This window comes from Protopterus annectens, chromosome 11.part0 (genome assembly GCF_019279795.1).
Source record: "Protopterus annectens isolate FY-2018-M chromosome 11.part0, PAN1.0, whole genome shotgun sequence".
NCBI lineage: Eukaryota > Metazoa > Chordata > Ceratodontiformes > Protopteridae > Protopterus > Protopterus annectens.
In genome coordinates this window covers 1,326,222,295-1,326,240,961 of record NC_056745.1, presented here as the reverse complement: position 1 = coordinate 1,326,240,961, position 18,667 = coordinate 1,326,222,295, and the positions used below count along the sequence as shown (strand labels likewise).

The following is an 18,667-nucleotide window of genomic DNA, read 5'->3' as shown; positions in this document are numbered from 1 at the left end:
ACACATGTCAAATAAATAAATAAATATGGCAACAAATGAGAGTAAAAACAATAATCTGTTCATCTAAACTGAGCAACAAAAGGCACTTTTTAATTAAGTTTTCTTTTATTTGAAACATTTAGGTAGGTCTTTGTATACCCTATTTCACTTATGTTTGGGGTGAAATGATATTCATTGTGTGTTTTTTGATATTCATACTGATTTCAGGCACAATAGAGACTCGGTCATACATATAACAGTAAATCCTACAGTATGTTTATCATTAGTTGCTTTTTTACAGATATTTTCTTTTTTTTCTGCTCTACAGATAAGTACACTATTCGATTTATTCCCCATGAGAACGGAGTGCATTCTATTGATGTAAAGTTCAATGGCAGTCATATCCCTGGCAGCCCATTCAAGATCCGCGTGGGTGAGCAGAGTCAAGTGGGAGATCCAGGCCTTGTTTCTGCATATGGACCTGGGCTCGAAGGTGGAACCACAGGTACAGCTACAACCCCAATAACTCTGCTTTCTGTTGTCTTGTGCCTTAGTCTGTCTTTATAACAAGTCCATAGACCAGGTATGATGTTGTGACGTGTAAAATATCTTATTCCCATGCAACAAACCTTAGCATCATTTTTACATATAGTCAAAATATTCCAAATTATTGTAGCATGTAAATCATCTTGTGGAAAAAATGATACATTTAAGGTCATCTTTTTTATTTAGAAACAGTACAAAAGTTACTTCTTACAGTCTGATAGAAAATAGCAGCAAGTTTTACTGAAGACATAGGTATTGGAAAGCTTACTTTTGTAGTCCGAAATGGTAAATAAGTACTTGTTCTGCTTTTGTAAGAACAGTGGGTTGGTGACTGAGAAAGTGATCTCTGTGGTCTATTGCAATCAGAAACTGTGTATAGGTAATCTCAAGTAATCTCACAAACAGGTCTCAGGCACAGTGAATATGTAATCATACATAATGAAAGACACGGGCCTTACTGACCTGTTAGACATAGTGAATATGTAATAACATGTAATGAAAGACACAGGCCTCAGCAGTGTGCTTCAGTCAGAAACAGCAAATTTATAATGTCATGCAACATGAGACTATGGTTTCAGCAGTCTGGTACAGTCAGACGCAGCAGTTATGTAATCCAAACTCAGCAGTTTAATTGCTTTGCCATATGTATAAGGTTCACCTTCACTTGGTAGCTATAGTGATCTGGTAAAACATTTTAAGAGAGTTCATTTAGGGGGATAGCTCCATGGTGCTACAGCCTTTGATGCATTTTTTATCTGGTCTGTTACTGAAATGCCAGTAAATATGCAAATGAATTAATACTACACCATATGGGGAAAGTAGGGGTGTATGTTTCCCTAATGTGGGATATGTAGAGGCATCTGGTATAAGTAGACCCAGCAGAAACATAAACATGTATCATACAAGTCAGTAGAAAAGTAATTTATTTATCATTGGAAATATGATTGGTACCCATCGGAGAATAAGGAAGCATGTTAAGAAGAGTAAATATTAGATCTTGAGATACAGAAGAGTAAACGAGTCAGGCTGGTTGAAAAACTACCCTGTTACTTTCAGCAATTTTTAATTTAGCAAGTATTTTGAAACTTAAGTTTTAAAATACTTAAAACAGAACAGTATGGAGCAACTGCCTTATGAAATATGATACAGTAAAAAAAGAACTTTCTAATCAGATACAGTGAGGGAATCTGTTAAATGGATAGATTTCTGCTGCACTATGAAACTGCACTGAAGTGCCAGGTGAGTTCTTGTAACCAATGTTTGCAAAGTGATGTGGCTATTTTCTTCATATTCTCTGGTACAATGTTGCTGACTTCTTCCCACCTTTTGTCCCTCAGGTGTGCCTTCAGAATTTATTGTCAATACAGCTAATGCTGGCTCAGGGGCACTTTCAGTTACAATTGATGGACCTTCTAAAGTGAAGATGGATTGCCAAGAGTATGCTGAAGGTTATAAGGTCACGTACACTCCAATGGCTCCTGGCAGCTACCTGATATCCATTAAATACGGTGGACCTCAACACATTGTAGGAAGTCCATTCAAAGCCAAAGTCACAGGTACAATTCTGGTTACTTTTTTCAAAGTCATTAGGGCACTATCACTGAAGTCTGGAAGCTGAGGGACCTGTATATAGCTAATTACACCAACAGAACAGAACATTTTCTTCCATTAGGTTTCATGTTCTTTCTCCAGTGGTATACACAATTCTCCATGAAACAGTAACAGTTAAAAAAAAAAAACAGTCATCTTTGAGATGCCACAAATTTGACTTAAGACATTTGACTCAACTTCTTTCTGTGCATGTGGCTTCAATCAAGTGATTTAATATCCATTAAAATGGAACAGTATGGCAAATCTGTAAAAAAGATGTTGAATCCTGGCAGTATTTAGAACGTAATCCAGAAAAGAAACATATGCAGTGTTGCTGAAATTCTGAGCACCATAATTGCAATCCTTAGAGTAGCAAGACTGAAGTAGAACTACGGGAAAGACTTAATAAGTTTGACGTTGCTGTACCTTGAACTGTTTCTTATAGTTTGAGGTACAGCAGTCTCAGAGTTAAGTACCGGGGGTGGGGGTACAACCCCTCACTTCAAGGGGTCAGAAGCAAAGAAACTCCACTTCAAAACTGTTTTAATTACATTGGAGAAAGTTTTGAAATCACTGTATTTGTCTTATAATCACATTTTATTTTTCAAAGTTGGGAGACTCACATTTATTTCTATTTCTGAGAGGTAGTCGATGTTCCTATGCAATTATGTATCTTAAAAAACAATGCAGTGTGGTGCCAATTTGGTATAAAGCAGCATTACGGGGAAAAAGAGTCATAATGGCAACTGTTGTGGTGCATTTAAAGGACAATGGTGCCATAAGCACAGTTTTCTTCATCGTCTGGAATATATTCCTCCCTACAAGGTTATCTCTACATTGTCACAGCATTTTAAGCATAGCTTAGTTGTTCTGTCTTTCTGTGACATTTCTATGTTATTCATCTTTCTCAATGCACACTACACTGGATTTGTATGAAATCCTGCAATATTCACTGAGGTCATAAAACCATCACCTGTAAGAACAGTATAGTCAAGTAATTCTACTGCCAAACAATTACACCCACCAGCCAGTAGATGGCACATTCTTTATTCACCAGAATGGTTGGTCTTCATCTTGACTGTATCGGGTGTTTACTGCAACACAATTTTATACTGTCTGCTCCATGTTACACAGCCATTCACACTATCTGTGGATTTATGTAACTGTGGAATTGTAGCTTTTAGATGGCACAGGGCATAAAACATTATTATGCAGTCAGGGACTGTGACAAAAGTATGAACAGTAAAAAATAAAGCCATTTGTACATATAAACCCAAAATGTATAGAAGAAGCAGTTGACACATGTATTAGAGGTTTCTTGGATGATGTTTTGCAACAGTAACCTTTATTTACTGTATGCATTCAAGTGACAACACTACTGCAGTTCTCCATTTTTAACTTAACAGCTTAAATGTATTAAAGATTTGTGACCGTTTCTCTACAACAGTTTATCCCAAAGTGTCTTCTTTTACATATAAAGTGACATCTGCATTAATGGATATATTGTTTTCCAAACAGCAGGTACGCTCAGCATTCTGTAATGACACTTTTATGTAATAGTAGGCAGAAAGGGCCAAAAGGCTCATTTTCAGTTATGACCTTGTTAGCGGACTGCCAGGCCTTTCTCCTGTTTCCCTCACATGCTATACACATACCTGGGGAGAATTCAGAGTCACTAATCAGTCTAATGACTGCCTTTGGGAGGTGAGAGGAAACAAGAGTACCTGGAGTTAACCCACACGAACCCAGGGAGGCTATGCAAACTCCATGCCGAAGGCACCCATCTATCAACTTAAAACTATACCTTGTTCTGCATTTAGTGAGCAGCAAACATCTTGTCAGAGAGATGATATGCACAGCTGAACTGGGCTGCATAAAATATTTATTTATTCTAATAGTTGCATATAAATGATTTGTAAAAGTGATTGTTAAAATGAGTCTTGAGATGTTAAACAGTGAGTGGAACCTGATGTTTAGCGATTTTGCCTGACTGCTCCTGTGAAACAATCAACTGTAAAAAGTGTGAATGAGATAGCATCTGATGAAAAAAAAAATACAGAGTGAATTTTTTATGTTTTTAAGGAAAGACCCTGATGTGAAACTGGGGTTAAGGTTAAGGATTTTGTTTATCAGTAAGAAGTTTAAACTGGTCTGGTTCTTAAAGTGATTGGCACAACTGCAGGAAGAGTTATAAATCTACAGACTTTTTTAATAGTTGCAGCTGATAGAGGATCCATCAGTTAAGTTTGTGAGTAAGTTAGTAGCCAATATAATGTGAGTGTTAACACATTGGTGCAGCAGTAAATGTTGCTGTCTAACAGTGTTATATAATAAGTGAGTGTTAACATATTGGTGCAGCAGTAAATGTTGCTGTCTAACAGTGTTATATAATAAGTGAGTGTTAACACATTGGTGCAGCAGTAAATGTTGCTGTCTAACAGTGTTATATAATAAGTGAGTGTTAACACATTGGTGCAGCAGTAAATGTTGCTGTCTAACAGTGTTATATAATAAGTGAGTGTTAACACATTGGTGCAGCTGTAAATGTTGCTGTCTCGCAGTGTTATATAATAAGTGAGTGTTAACACATTGGTGCAGCAGTAAATGTTGCTGTCTCGCAGTGTTATATAATAAGTGAGTGTTAACACATTGGTGCAGCAGTAAATGTTGCTGTCTAACAGTGTTATATAATAAGTGAGTGTTAACACATTGGTGCAGCTGTAAATGTTGCTGTCTCGCAGTGTTATATAATAAGTGAGTGTTAACACATTGGTGCAGCTGTAAATGTTGCTGTCTCGCAGTGTTATATAATAAGTGAGTGTTAACACATTGGTGCAGCAGCAAATGTTGCTGTCTCGCAGTGTTATATAATAAGTGAGTGTTAACACATTGGTGCAGCAGTAAATGTTGCTGTCTCGCAGTGTTATATAATAAGTGAGTGTTAACACATTGGTGCAGCTGTAAATGTTGCTGTCTCACAGTGTTTAATTTCCTGATCTAGTTCCCAGTTAGGGTACCTTCTGTGTAATGTTTGCATGTTCTTTTTGTGACTGCATGTTTTTATCCCCTCATAGTCTTAAAGACACGTAGATAGATGAATTTGCTGTGCTCAAAATTGTCCTTAATGGGTACACAGTGTGAGTGAGTGTACATACTGTGATGGACTGGTATATTTTCAAAGATAGTTTTGTTTCATAGTTTACACTCGATCTTGCCAGAACAGGCATCTGCAACTCTGTATAGAATAAAATGAGTACTGAAAATGACTGAAATAATACTGCTGAAGTCAGTCTGCTATCCAGAGGTACACCTGATGTGTATCACAGTTCTGTTTCCTGGTTGTGAGAAGGTTTGCTCCTTTGCATGTAAGGTATGTACCCTTGCTCACTAAATCTAAGCTGTATGCAACACCAAAATGCAGCATTAATTATCATTTCTCTTACATATACAGCAAAGCAAAATGAAACCCTCATCAGATGAATAAAATAGGAGGCACAGAGAAGAGCTGGAATCTAGAGAAAACAATCTTTACCTTTAAGGCAAATGAAAGATGCACTTCTATTGCAGCTTCTACGTTTCTAGAATATTTCTGCCATTAATTATCCTATTTACCTATCCACATTCTCTTAGATTTATTATGTTGTATTTTTTTGTGTGTGTGTTGGGGGAGGAGCACACGTGCATATCCTGTGATGGGTTAGTGCCCTTTCTGGGATAAATTTCTTAATTTTCCTTCCTTCATGCCTACCGTACTATAATGTTTTTGTGGAGCTTGTCTCTCCAGGCCTCCACTGAAAATGAGTTTTATGCTCAGTCAGACTTTCCCAGTAAACAAATGCAAGCAGTAAATAAATAAATAATACTGAATGCCATTATAAGGTCTGGCTCCCTACTAACTATGAATTGAATTAAACAAGTAATCAAAGAATGACTATGTGAATAAATGTTCACTTGTCTGTGGACTGTGGGCCTCAGTTCCACTTGCTGTTTGTCTCTACAGAGGTTACCCCCCTTACTACAAGAAGTAGGTAGATACAACAACTGCAGGCCAAAACTGAAGTTAAGGAATGCAAGTTTCAGGCCGCCTACTTTGCTTCCCTCCACTCTTGTAACACCTCATTTCAACTGGGTACTCCCTGCTTTATTACACTTCTAATCATGCCATTAAGATGAAGCTGAATATTCCCGACTTTCACCAGCCAGAGCTTATTCACTGCTGCTGAGATAAAATGAATCTGCACCTGAAAGCCAAATAATCACCACATAGTTATTTTCTGACCTACTACAATGAACACATAGCTTTTGACCTCTTAGCACAAGAAAGCTGGGCAAAGCCTAAAATAATGCAGGGACAAAGGCCAAAATAGGGCCAGATTTTAAATATTGGTCTTATAAACTTAGAAATCAGTAGAATAACAGGATGTGTATTCACATGCATTTTCTTAAAGATATGAAGTCTGAAATTCAAATGTATGTCATTATTTAATGACTTCAATCCTCAGTGATTTGTCAGATAATCACAAATTTTATGTGGAAAAGACCAGAAATATGAGGCAAAAATCTGGGCAGTTTAGTGGTATGATATGAACAGGATTGTCTACTGCATAGAAAGGAGAATTTTGCCAACTCTGTGTTCTGTCTGTCATAGGCCTACAAAATTCCAAATCTGTCATTCTTCCACCAAGTACAAATTTTATAGCCTAAACAAGTAAGCAAACTTTTACAAGATGTCCCAGTTTCTGTACTCTCTGTTTTTGTTCCACATGCTAATCAACTTATTGGTTAATGAAATAATATATTGGCCTGTCCTGCAGTAGCCTATTCACAGTGGCATGTTTCTTGTTGGCTATAATTACTCACAAATTGTCAAGCCATAAAGCATGGGGTTTCATAAAAAAATGTTTGTGTTTGGATACCTACACAAGAAAAGCCATGTCAGTGGATTGCTGTAAAGTCTCCCATTAATCTCCCCAGGCAGGTAGTATCTGAAATGCACAGCACCATTGAGACTGTATAAGAAAGGTTCCACCAAGAAAACCTCTGGTATGATTTTCTTTTTTATAATCATTTGTGATCTGCCAAATGTTCAGAAATAGCAAAGGAATGTCAAAATCCAGTGGATAGTTATTAAATATCACAATGCATTTAATACAGTGATACCAGTTAAATATTTTAGGCTCATGTTAGCTTTTAGCATCCATTGTAGACCAAATTCAATTTAATTAGCATATTAGTGGTTTTCCATTATGTTGTTTTTCTTTCGGCTATTTCCCAGTTAGGGGTCGCCACAGCGGAACTCTAGTCCACTAATGATTGGCAGTAGATTTTTACGATGCCGAGGTGCCAGCTCGACCCCCACCCTTCAATGAAGGCACACACATTCATGCATGTCTTTTGAATTCTACTCGACCACGGGGAGGACATGCAGGCTCCACACAGAAGGCGCTCCAGCCGAGAATTGAATGGGAGTTCTTGCTGTGAGGCGACAACACTACCACTGCTCCAAAATAATCTCACAAGAGTAAACCCTAAATAAGAAGAGTTAATAAGAGTTAGAGTAACACTGCCATCTTGTGGCTATAAATAATTAATGCTCTGTCATCAAATGGCTGCTTTTAGGCTGCTGCAAGCAAAACCAAAAAAAAAAAGTGAACCAGAAAGCACTTTGTTAAACACAGGTACACTGTATTCACAGGAAAACATGGGACCATGACTAGCTATTTATCTTCCAAGCAACATGCAACACATACAGAAGGGAAGGCAGTTTTCTAGTGCCTGAAACTAAATCATAACCTGGTACAACAGGAGTTCATTATCAGCATTAATATTGCATGATATTCACTTCATGTAACAGCTATTTGTGTTAATTAATATTCAGTTTCTTGATATTATACCTTATACTTGCAGAGGAAACTTCTCCAGTATATTGTCAAATGCAGGTATATACAGCAAGACATACTGCATTTGTCTGAATACAGTTTTGTAAGGAAAACACCTCTCCTACCTCTGATTTTATTCCTAACCTCAGTGGTCCTGCTGACAACTCCACTGAGCAGATAATCTGACTACCCTCAGTATTCTACTTTTACCAGTCTGTAGACAAGCTAAGTGGGGTTCCTTCTCCAAAACCTCTTTCTGCCCTACTCATGTTACACACTTGGCGCCAGAACAAAAGAAAACGATAAATATGAATATGGCTATGCTGCAAAATAGCTACCTAACATAATTCAGTTATATTGGCTCTGTAGTAATAACTGAAAAAATTTACACAACAGGTGCAAAAGGTTTCCCACTATGTTGTATGTGCATTTATAACAATTACTGTACTGTTTTTATAACAACCATTATAACAACCATAGACAAAACTTACTGGATTCTCAGTAAACTAACCTTTTCATGCAATAAATACACATACAGAATATTACAATAAGTTATGTTATCCACTCACAGCATAGTTTAAATCATCCAGCACAATTGTCAATAAATTACTTGTTACTATGATTATATTACATGTAATTCAAATCAAAATTAATCTATCCTTCCTTCTTTTCCATGCTCACATACATGATTTCAAAATACTTTAACACTTCTTAAAACCTTAGTAGTAATTTGTGGACTAGTACAACATTAATGCCTTTCACTGGGGAGCAACACAAGGGCAGCCATCGTGGTACAGTGGTTAGTGTTGCAGCCTCACAACAAGAAGTTCTCTGGTTTGATCCTTGGTTGGGGTGCTATCTGTGTGGAGTCTGCATGTCCTCCCTGTGGTTGTGTGGGTCCCCTCTGGGTGCTCTGGTTTCCTCCCACATTCCAAACACATGCTGTAGGTGGATTGGACACACTAAATTGGCCCTAGGAGTTAGTGTGTGCCTTCTGTGGAAGGTTGGGCACTGGGCTGGCAATTTTACACTGTAAAACTCCACTGCCACTTATGAGTGGACTGTGGTGACCCCCGATGAGGAGAAGCTGAAAGAAGAAGACTGGGCAGCAACAAGTAATAACTGCCTAAAAATATATTTAAAATACACCATACTTAGACTGAAAAGAATTGTAGTATTCTAGTCTCATAAATTACTTGTTGGGCCCACCATTAATATCTGGCTTTGTCATGGTCTCCCTTTTGGAAATCAAGTTCTACTGTTCCATTCAAGGTCAGGTCCATATGTGCTACCAACTTTTTCAGTGTTGCAATGCTGTCTTTTCATTTTGTCATCTGTCTGGTTTGAACCAGATGTTAAGTATTTGAGGTAGAGGTAAACATACCTATTAACCTATAGGCATTAAAGATTATAGCACTGGCCTTTAAGAATCATAACAGAGGGTCAGAAAAAAAGAGAATTTCTATTTTTCAGAATAAAAGGTTTTGAATATTGAACTTCTACTGTCAGTTCATAGGTTTGTACTAAGCTAACTGCTCTTGCAAAGTAATTATCCCTTGTAAGACTCAAACACTGCATCTTATGCTTGTAAGGCAAGCACCTTAACCATTAGGCCATCCTCCCAAACATCTTGTATAGACTCTGTTAAGATATTTAATAATGTATATACCCTTAAACAAGTCTAACCTTATGTAAAAATCAATAACTGTAGGATGACTAACCATAAGTGGAGGGCAAAAATCATAGCTCCTGTGTCTAAATAATAGAAACTGAGAAGTATGCAGGTAACACAACCCCTCCTTCAAGGCTCCACTTTTAAGTCTTAAGTGGGAAATCGTTATTTATTTATTTATTATTGCCTTATTTAGTGGCTGCTTCCTGTGTTTTACAATTTACTGTCTGTTTTCAACATTTGCTTAGCCTTTATAAACTGCTCCTTTCTGGCTTCTTAACTGCTTAGCAGGCAGGCTCTTTCTTCTCCTGTCCAGGAGATACAGCTGTCTGTCTTTAGAGGACAGTTTGAGGCTAAAGATTAAGGCTGACAGTCAGCTGCTTATTACCTTTATCCTGTAATCCCGGGTTTGGTTACCATAGTCCCCCTTTCCCTACTCTGTGACTCTGAGCAAGTCACTTGAGTAGATATTGCTCCCAAATGACATTACTGCCTAGTAGGTTTACCTGGTTAACAACATAAAATAAAACTAGTTTTGTAGGATGGAAGAAGTTACAAACATTGCTAATCTCCCCATGTCCTGCCTCCTCATCACGAGACACTCATTATTTGTTCTTACAGCCAAGCCCTACACCTTGTACATGCCTTCCTTTTTAAAACTGCCTGGCTTCTTAGTACTGCGTTGTCCTTAAGAGATTAATTTGGTGACCAATGCATCTTCCCCTTCTTCTTCTTCTGTAGGAGAAAACATGAATACTGTGTACTGTTTGTGTCATTGTAAAAACAAGTTTCTCACCCATAACTGCTGAACTTACAGCTGTCGACACTGTTCTGAGTGTTGCACAACCCATCTTTTTTCCCCTTTTGGCACACTGTGCTCTGATCATGTTTATGATTTCAAAGGGTAAGGAGATTCTCAGAAAAATATCACCCTGGGCTAAACTAGGTTGAGAAAGGGATGCGTACAGGCTACACTCCTGGCACCTGAATTTCTAAGAGGTCTTTTAACTGCTGTGGTTTAGTGTCTGTCTTGGTATCACCATACATTTGATAAATTTGGGGGCACCTCAAAAGATAACTGCTCCTTGTCTGCCTTAATAATAATCCATTAAGCCTGCATCCCACCTGCATGATTTCACAAGAAAAAATAATTTTGTGGGTCTAAACGTTTAACAGCTTTATATATCCCTGTTAAGAATTATTGGGTGAGGAATCTATATGTCTGAGATCCTGGACACTGCACATCATGGTATAGCATATTAGCAATGCCAGTTACTTTAGCTGCTGTGATTTCAGTAAGCCCTGCTCAGACATAAAAATTCACATGTAACACATCCATTAATGGTGGTGAGTATGTCATATAACTGCTGTTTGCATGCTGTACACTTTAAAGCTAAAATCAGATAAACGGAAACAGCTCTTCATAAGATGGGAAGCTGCATACCTTAAGATATGGCAAAAAGCATTCATGGCCGATGATTTCACATGGAAGTGAGAGGATGAATACTTAATGTGTGAGGCTACTCTGAACCCTAGAATAAAAATTGATTTTGATGTAAATATAGCCTAGTTAGAACTTCAGTCTGACATACAACTTTACCCTCTAAAAGATCAGAAAAAAGCTACACATGGAGCAGTACTGAGTTATACAAAGAGTAAAAGAGCATAGATATTAGTTCAAAGAAGGGTTATCTAATAGAGATTTATGGAGAAAATGGTATAAGCTGTGTGCAGGTGGGACAACAACCCAAACAAAAAGAGGGCAAGTGGGGCAATAAACAGGTAACTGGAAACAGGATATTTGAAGAGGTATTTCTTGTGTTACAGAATGTGGTGTGTGTGTGTGTGTGTGTGTGTGTGTGTGTGTGTGTGTGTGTGCGCGTGTGCGCGTGTGCGTGTGTGCGTGCGTGTGTGTGTGTGTGTGTGTGTGTGTGTGTGTGTGTGTGCGTGCGTGTGCATATGTGTTGAAAAACAATAACAATAGGACAATAATTTTAATAAGTTTACAGTACAGGGAGGGTGTTCTTTTAAGAGAATGTGTAGCAGACATTTCAGGCAAGACAGTACTCACCACTGCAAGAAGATGTAGAATTGTTCAAAATAAAACTCTGCATACCCACTTTATTAAGTACTTAGACTCCCCTCATACCACAACTGTTAGAGTACAATGATGGAACATTTCAGTATCCATGCTTTCAGTGCCATAATTAACCCTGGGGATCTGTTCCTAATTACATAAAAGCACTTCTTTTCTGTCTCCTTTGAAGCTGTTTCCCTCCATAACACTAGAAAAGCAACGAAGAATATGGAAGTTCTGAGTGTGTGTGTGTGTGTGTGTGTGTGTGTGTGTGTGTGTGTGTGTGTGTATGTGCATGTGTGTGTGTGTGTGTGTGTTTAAACATTGCAGAAGCATCTTATGGTGAGATCACTAGTGTCACTATAAGGACTCATACTTGCATGCAGACACTACGCTTAAGGTGGTTCCAGAGTCTACACAGGCACATTGCACTAGTATTGTGAGCGTCTCGATATCTACAGGCAAGTCCAGCCCCGGGATTAGGGAATCAAGCAATGAAAAGAAAATATTCACTTGCAGTATGGTGATGACCACCCGTCCAATGACAAACTCTTGCACATCACCACAGGAAATGAATAACATGTGTAAAACGAAAAGGTCAGTGGGCATATCAGGGGATAACTGATCACAGGCTGTGTGTGGCAAAGTATGAAAAATTACAAGTTTTTAGAGCAACGCAGTAATTTATGTATAGTACACACTGTTATACAGTTCTGACTTTCTCATTTAGTAGAGACCAAAACTGTAAGGAACTGATGCTGCAATGACTTGTTAAGACTGGTTTCTGTCCAGTATGTGTACATAAAATGAGAAATCACCTATAAGGTGTTGTTTGGATTGCTTACCTCTCCTCTGTGATTCATTAGATAAAGTAACTCAATTTAGCACAATTTTGATGATTTGCCATCCTATTTCTCTTTCTCTAGGAGCTCGCCTTTCAGGTGGTCACAGCCTACATGAGACATCAACAGTACTGGTAGAGACAGTCACCAAGTCCTCTACAGTTGGTGCATACAGTGCTTTGCCCAAGTTTTCATCTGATGCGAGCAAGGTGGTCTCCCGAGGAGCAGGCTTATCAAAGGCTTTTGTGGGACAGAAGAACACCTTTACCGTAGACTGTAGCAAAGCAGGTGAGCTGCTCCATCAGGAAGAAGTGCATTGTGTTTTCCTGTAATGCTTATTTCTTCATTTATTTTCAGTTTTCAGTTTCCTTTAATGATGCTGATTTCAAAACTATTTTTTAATCCACATCTTACAGCATGCAAGCAACAAAAAGCTCTAAAAATAAAATGGCATTCAGTCTATGTAATGCAATAATTATTTAATTATGTTAAGCTATAACAGGCCACAGTATAAGTTTGTGTCATTTAAGGAAGGAAGGAAATGCCATTAGTCAGCTAGGAAATGGTCAGATATGACGCAGTCAAAATGCCAGTCTGGAGCAGTGTGACCTTGGAATTAATATATCTATAATATCTATATAACTATATAACTATATTTATATCTAAATATATATAGGATGCATTACAACAGCTGTTTTTGATACAATTTGCTTAACAGTTAATTGACAGTCGAGCAAGTTTCTTATCTTAAAGTTGGAATATATGCAGTGGATATAAAAAGTGTACTCACCCCTGTTAAAATGCCAGGTTTTTGTGATATAAAAAATGAGACCACAATAAATCATTTCAAAACTTTTCCCACCTTTAATGTGACATATAACCTGTACAATTCAATTGAAAAACAAACAAATCTGTTAGGAGAAAAAATATAAAATCATAAAAAACATACAGTAAGCTGGTTGCATAAGTGTGCACACCCTTAAGCTAACACTTTGTTGACGCACCTTTTGATTTAATTACAGCATCCAGTTTTCTTAGGTAGGAGTCTATCAACATGGCCCTCTTGACTTGGCAATATTTGCCCACTCTTCCTTGCAAAAAGTGCTCCAAATCTGTCAGATTGCGAGGGCATCTCGTGCACAGCCATCGTCAGGTCACCTCACAGATTCTATTGGATTTAGGTCTGGACTCTGGCTGGGCCATTCCAAAACTTTAATTTTTTTCTGCTGAATCTATTCTTTTGTAGATTTGGATGTATGCTTGGGGTCATTGTCATCTTGAAAGGTGAAATTCCTCTTCATCTTTAGCTTTATAGCAGATGCCTGAAGGTTTTGGGCTAAAAGTGACTGGTATTTGGAACTGTTCATAATTCCCTCCAACTTGACTAAAGCCCCAGTTCCAGCTGAAGAAAAGTAACCCCAAAGAACAATACTGCCACCTCCATGCTTCACCATGGGGATGGTGTTCGTTTGGTGATGTGAAGTGTTGTTTCTGTGCCAAATGTACCTTTTGAAATTGTGGCCAAAAAGTTCAACCTTGGTCTCATCAGATTATAACACATTTTCCCACTTGCTTTTGGGAGACGATGTATTGTTTTGCAAATTTTAGCTGGGCCTGGATGTTTTTCTTTGTAAGAAAAGGCTTCGGTCTTTCAACCCAACCCCATAGGCCAAACATATGGTGAATACGGGAGATTGTTGTCATATGTAGTACACAACCAGTACTTGCCAGAAATTCCTGCAGCTCCTTCAGTGTTGCTGTAGGTCTCTTGGCAGCGTCCCTGACCAGTTTTCATCTTGTCTTTTCATCAGTTTTGGAGGGACGTCCAGGTCTTTGCAGCGTCACTGTTGCCCATATTTTCTCCACTTTTTGATGACTGTCTTCACTATGTTCCATGGTATATCCAATGCTGTGGAAATTTTTTTGTACCCTTTGCCTGACTGATACCCTTCAACAATGAGATCCCTTTGATGCTTTATAAGCTCTCTGTGAACCATGACTTTTGCTGTAGTAGGCAAATGAGTAAATGTCAAGAAAATTCTACAAGGACAGCTGAACTTTATTTGGAGTTAATCAGAGTCTCTTTAATTGATGGCAGGTGTGTACCCAAGAAGACTGAATGCTGTAATTAAAGCAAAAGGTGCTTCTACAAAGTATTAGTTTAAGGGTGTGCACACTTATGCAACCAGCTTATTGTAAGTGTTTTATGTTTTATATGTTTCTCCTAATCAATTTGTTTTTCATTTGAATTGTACAGGTTATAGGTCACATTAAAGATGGGAAAAGTTTTGAAATGATTTATTGTAGTCTCATTTTTTATATCACAAAAACCTGGCATTTTAACATGGGTGTGTACACTTTTTATATCCACTGTAGGTTGCAGTAAGTGTGGAGGCAAAGCCCCACATGGTGGGGTATACTTGGTCTTGCTACTCTGTGAAAAACATTGTTTTTTAGTTGCAGGCTCAGAGAGAGGTTATGTCTTGAAGCATGCATTGCGTGCATTTTCAAAATGTTTCTGATTATTTTCTGTTGATGTTACAGATGTCAATCTTTTGCTGTTTAGACATTTCCCAAGACAGCCATATATCCATCTATGCATCCATCCACAACCCCTTTGCTCATTTTTACACATGGAATTGGGACGTAACATCAACAACTATATATATATGTGTGTGTGTGTGTGTGTGTGTGTGTGTGTGTGTGTGTGTGTGTGTGTGTGTGTGTGTGTGTGTGTGTGTGTGTGTGTGTGTGCATGGGGTACACAGACAGATAAATAAACAGATATGCATATGTAAAAATATCGATAGCTGGATAATGCAGTCTGCATAATTCATGCTGAAGTAATGAGGCACTACTTAATTCTAATTCATGTGACTACTTAGTGAAGGCTGACTTGTTACTGACCCTGCAACATTATAATTTTTTCACTTACATCTACTTCTTTTAGTTATGTTCACTTTATATGTTTCCAGATGAAAACTGTATTAAGCAGTACAGAGCCTAATTTGCTGCACTGAACAACCTAATTTGTGTGCCAGCTACACTCTGTACTGTTTCTGTTTAAGTGCACAAAACAGTTAATTACTGAGAGCATCAGTACTGAAAGCTGCAGTTTGACCCCCCACATCCCCCAGAAATTAAATGTACTAACTCCAGGGTCACACAAACTTGAAGAAAGGGCAAACAACATTAAATTATGTAACAGTTGATATAATGAACTTTGACTATTACATAACTCGACAAATTGAACCAGAGATGAAAAGACACCAATGGTTCAAAACTCGGTAAAGTGCGTGCAGAGAACGTATATACAACTTATGTAGGTAGATAAGTAGATAGGTAGATAGATAGATGGCTAGATAGCTAGATAGATACATACATACACGCTCACGCAAGCACACACACACACACACACACACACACACACACACACACACACACACACACACACACACACACACACACACACACACACACACACACACACACACACACACACGCACACACACATGCACACACATGCACACACAAGCACACACACACACACACACACACACACACACACACACACACACACACACACACACACACACACACACACACACACACACATCATAACATTGATAGAGTTACTCAATACATTTTGAAATTCATTTTCACTGGTGTAGCTATGTTTCTCATGTTTTATACACACACACACACACACACACACACACACACATGCATGTATGCACACAGGCACATATAGACACACATCTTTTTGCATGTTAGGAGCTACAACACCACTGTTCTATTAAACACCATAGTGTTTTAGCCATCCAGTTATATTTTAGAAAGATAAGTGCATCACTATAGTGCTACAGCCTAAAGATAATCTAAAGGAAATGCATCGTTGTGTAAATATGACAGTTTATACAGTAATGTAATATGACACACAGAAAACATGCCACATGGAATCAAAATTTACTTACATTATGTGAAAAGATAGCATATTTAAACCCGTTCATTTTCTCTTTCTCTCTGCTTTAGGTACTAATATGCTGATGGTAGGTGTCCACGGCCCAAAGACACCCTGTGAAGAAGTATATGTGAAACATGTGGGAAACAGAGTGTACAATGTAACCTACACTGTCAAGGAGAAGGGCGATTACATACTTATTGTCAAATGGGGAGATGAAAATGTACCAGGCAGTCCCTTCCATGTCACTGTTCCTTGAGCAGAACTCCACAAATAAACTACGATGGACTTCTCACATCTTTACATCCTGCAATGCACTAAGCATTAAGAAAAAAAACTTTTAGGTCTAATTTAAAACAAACACTATGCAATGAAAGCATCTGCATACTATTTTTTTACCTGATCACTAAGGACATTTTGCCTGTGCATGATGCAGTAGTGATGTCACAGCAGAAGATAAAGCACGCACTAAAAATTTATATATTGAACTGCTCTAAATTTTTGCCTTTGTTTTAGAATATGTGTGTTTTTTTTAAAATAATGGATCTTTATCATCTTAAATCTGTTTACCTGAAGGTTTTTTACAACATTAAATACAAAGATTAAAAAAGTGGGTGGGAACATATACATTAGACATATATATTTTGGGAGGTCAGTGCCTAGTTGAATTATGTATGTTTGTTATTTCTTAGTTTCATTAAGTTCTGTATATTTTATTTAAGTGAGCAATTTAAATTCTCCTTTCTTAGGAGCACTGTAAAGTGATTTGTATGGGTTTTGAGAGAGTTTTTATGATTACAATCCAATAAGCAACATTTAAAAGACAAATGACTGAAATGGTTTACTGTTAACTTGTGTTAACTTTACAGACTTCCTACTGCAGTACACTGGAGCCCCAAACAAATGAAAGGGGTTACACAAATATATGTTATGTAGATGTTAGCTGTTTGTTTCTTTGGGATCTAGATGTATGGTTTGATTTTTCTTTAAGGAAAGACTACTGTGAATTTTCATAATTCACATGGCACTGATCTACACTGAGCTACAATAACCCTGTGTATAACTTAGTCACTGGCCATTTGACGAGGAGACTTAGAACACAAACAAAAAGGCCTGAGTGCATGCTGTCTATGAAAGACCACTTACTTGTGTCCTAGGCCTCACCAGAAAAAAGGGCCTGCAGGGAAATGTCTATGGCAATGAAAGTCACTGTGATCAAAGGTAGAAATAAGACATCCCTGTATTTACAAAACACAGGAGTATCCCATGAGTCTTACAGCTTATGGTACCTATTTAATGAAACCAAAATAAATGGGGAGGGAGGGAGGGAAACAAAACTATTTTTCTGTGAACAGTTTAAAAGGTGGACTTAAAACTGTGTTATGGAGTGCCATTTTCTAGTAACATGTTTTTGTATGTGAAAAGAAGAAGAAAATAATTGTTTGCTATATACCTGTTGTTTGGTAAGAAATTGCAGACACAAATAAAGTTTATTGTTAATATGCCATTGTTGTATTCTGTTGTGTATTTGATTTGAAGTCTTGTAGCCAGTTGCTCTGTGGTTTAATTTAATGTGTTTTACAGTTTCAGTGCTATGCTAACAATAAGCATTGATGCTTCTTTTCTGAACTTTCTGGAACATATACTTGCACTCCTTGGTTAACCTGTGAGAAGGAAAGTGAAATTATACAGATAGTATAAATCATTTTATTAAATGCTTGACATTATGAAATGCTTCCTGAGATAATTAATTTACATGTGAAATATTTAGGAGATGCATGTTGTTCTTCTTCTTTCGGCTTTTCCCGGTTAGGGGTCGCCACAGCGGAACTCCGGTCCACTAATGATTGGCAGTAGATTTTTTTTACGGGTGCTGAGGTTCCAGCTCGACACACAGCCTTCAACGAAGGCACGCCCATTTTACGCATGTCTTTTGAACGCCACTCGACTGTGGGGAGGACATGCAGACTCCCCACAGAAGGCACTCCAGCTGAGAATAGAACGGGAAAACCTCTTGCTGTGAGGCAACAACGCTACCGCTACACCACCATGGCTTATATTTAGGAGATGCATGTTGCATTCTTAATTTCACTTTTATAGTTTAGCAGAAGCCATAACAAT

General features: G+C 37.9%; 1 protein-coding gene across 7 annotated transcripts in view; it reads left to right on the top strand.

The window, feature by feature from the left end:
- FLNC (filamin C) overlaps positions 1-18,051 on the top strand; it is a 287,042-nt gene extending 268,991 nt beyond the window's left edge. For all 7 annotated transcript variants that reach the window (XM_044088643.1, XM_044088642.1, XM_044088641.1 and 4 more), the window contains 4 exons: positions 308-484; positions 1,863-2,081; positions 12,670-12,873; positions 16,618-18,051. In XM_044088643.1, coding sequence (XP_043944578.1) covers positions 308-484; positions 1,863-2,081; positions 12,670-12,873; positions 16,618-16,805 — 788 coding nt within the window. In that variant the 3' untranslated portion in view covers positions 16,806-18,051. The remainder of the gene's footprint in view (positions 1-307; positions 485-1,862; positions 2,082-12,669; positions 12,874-16,617) is intronic.
- Positions 18,052-18,667: the final 616 nt, after the last annotated feature.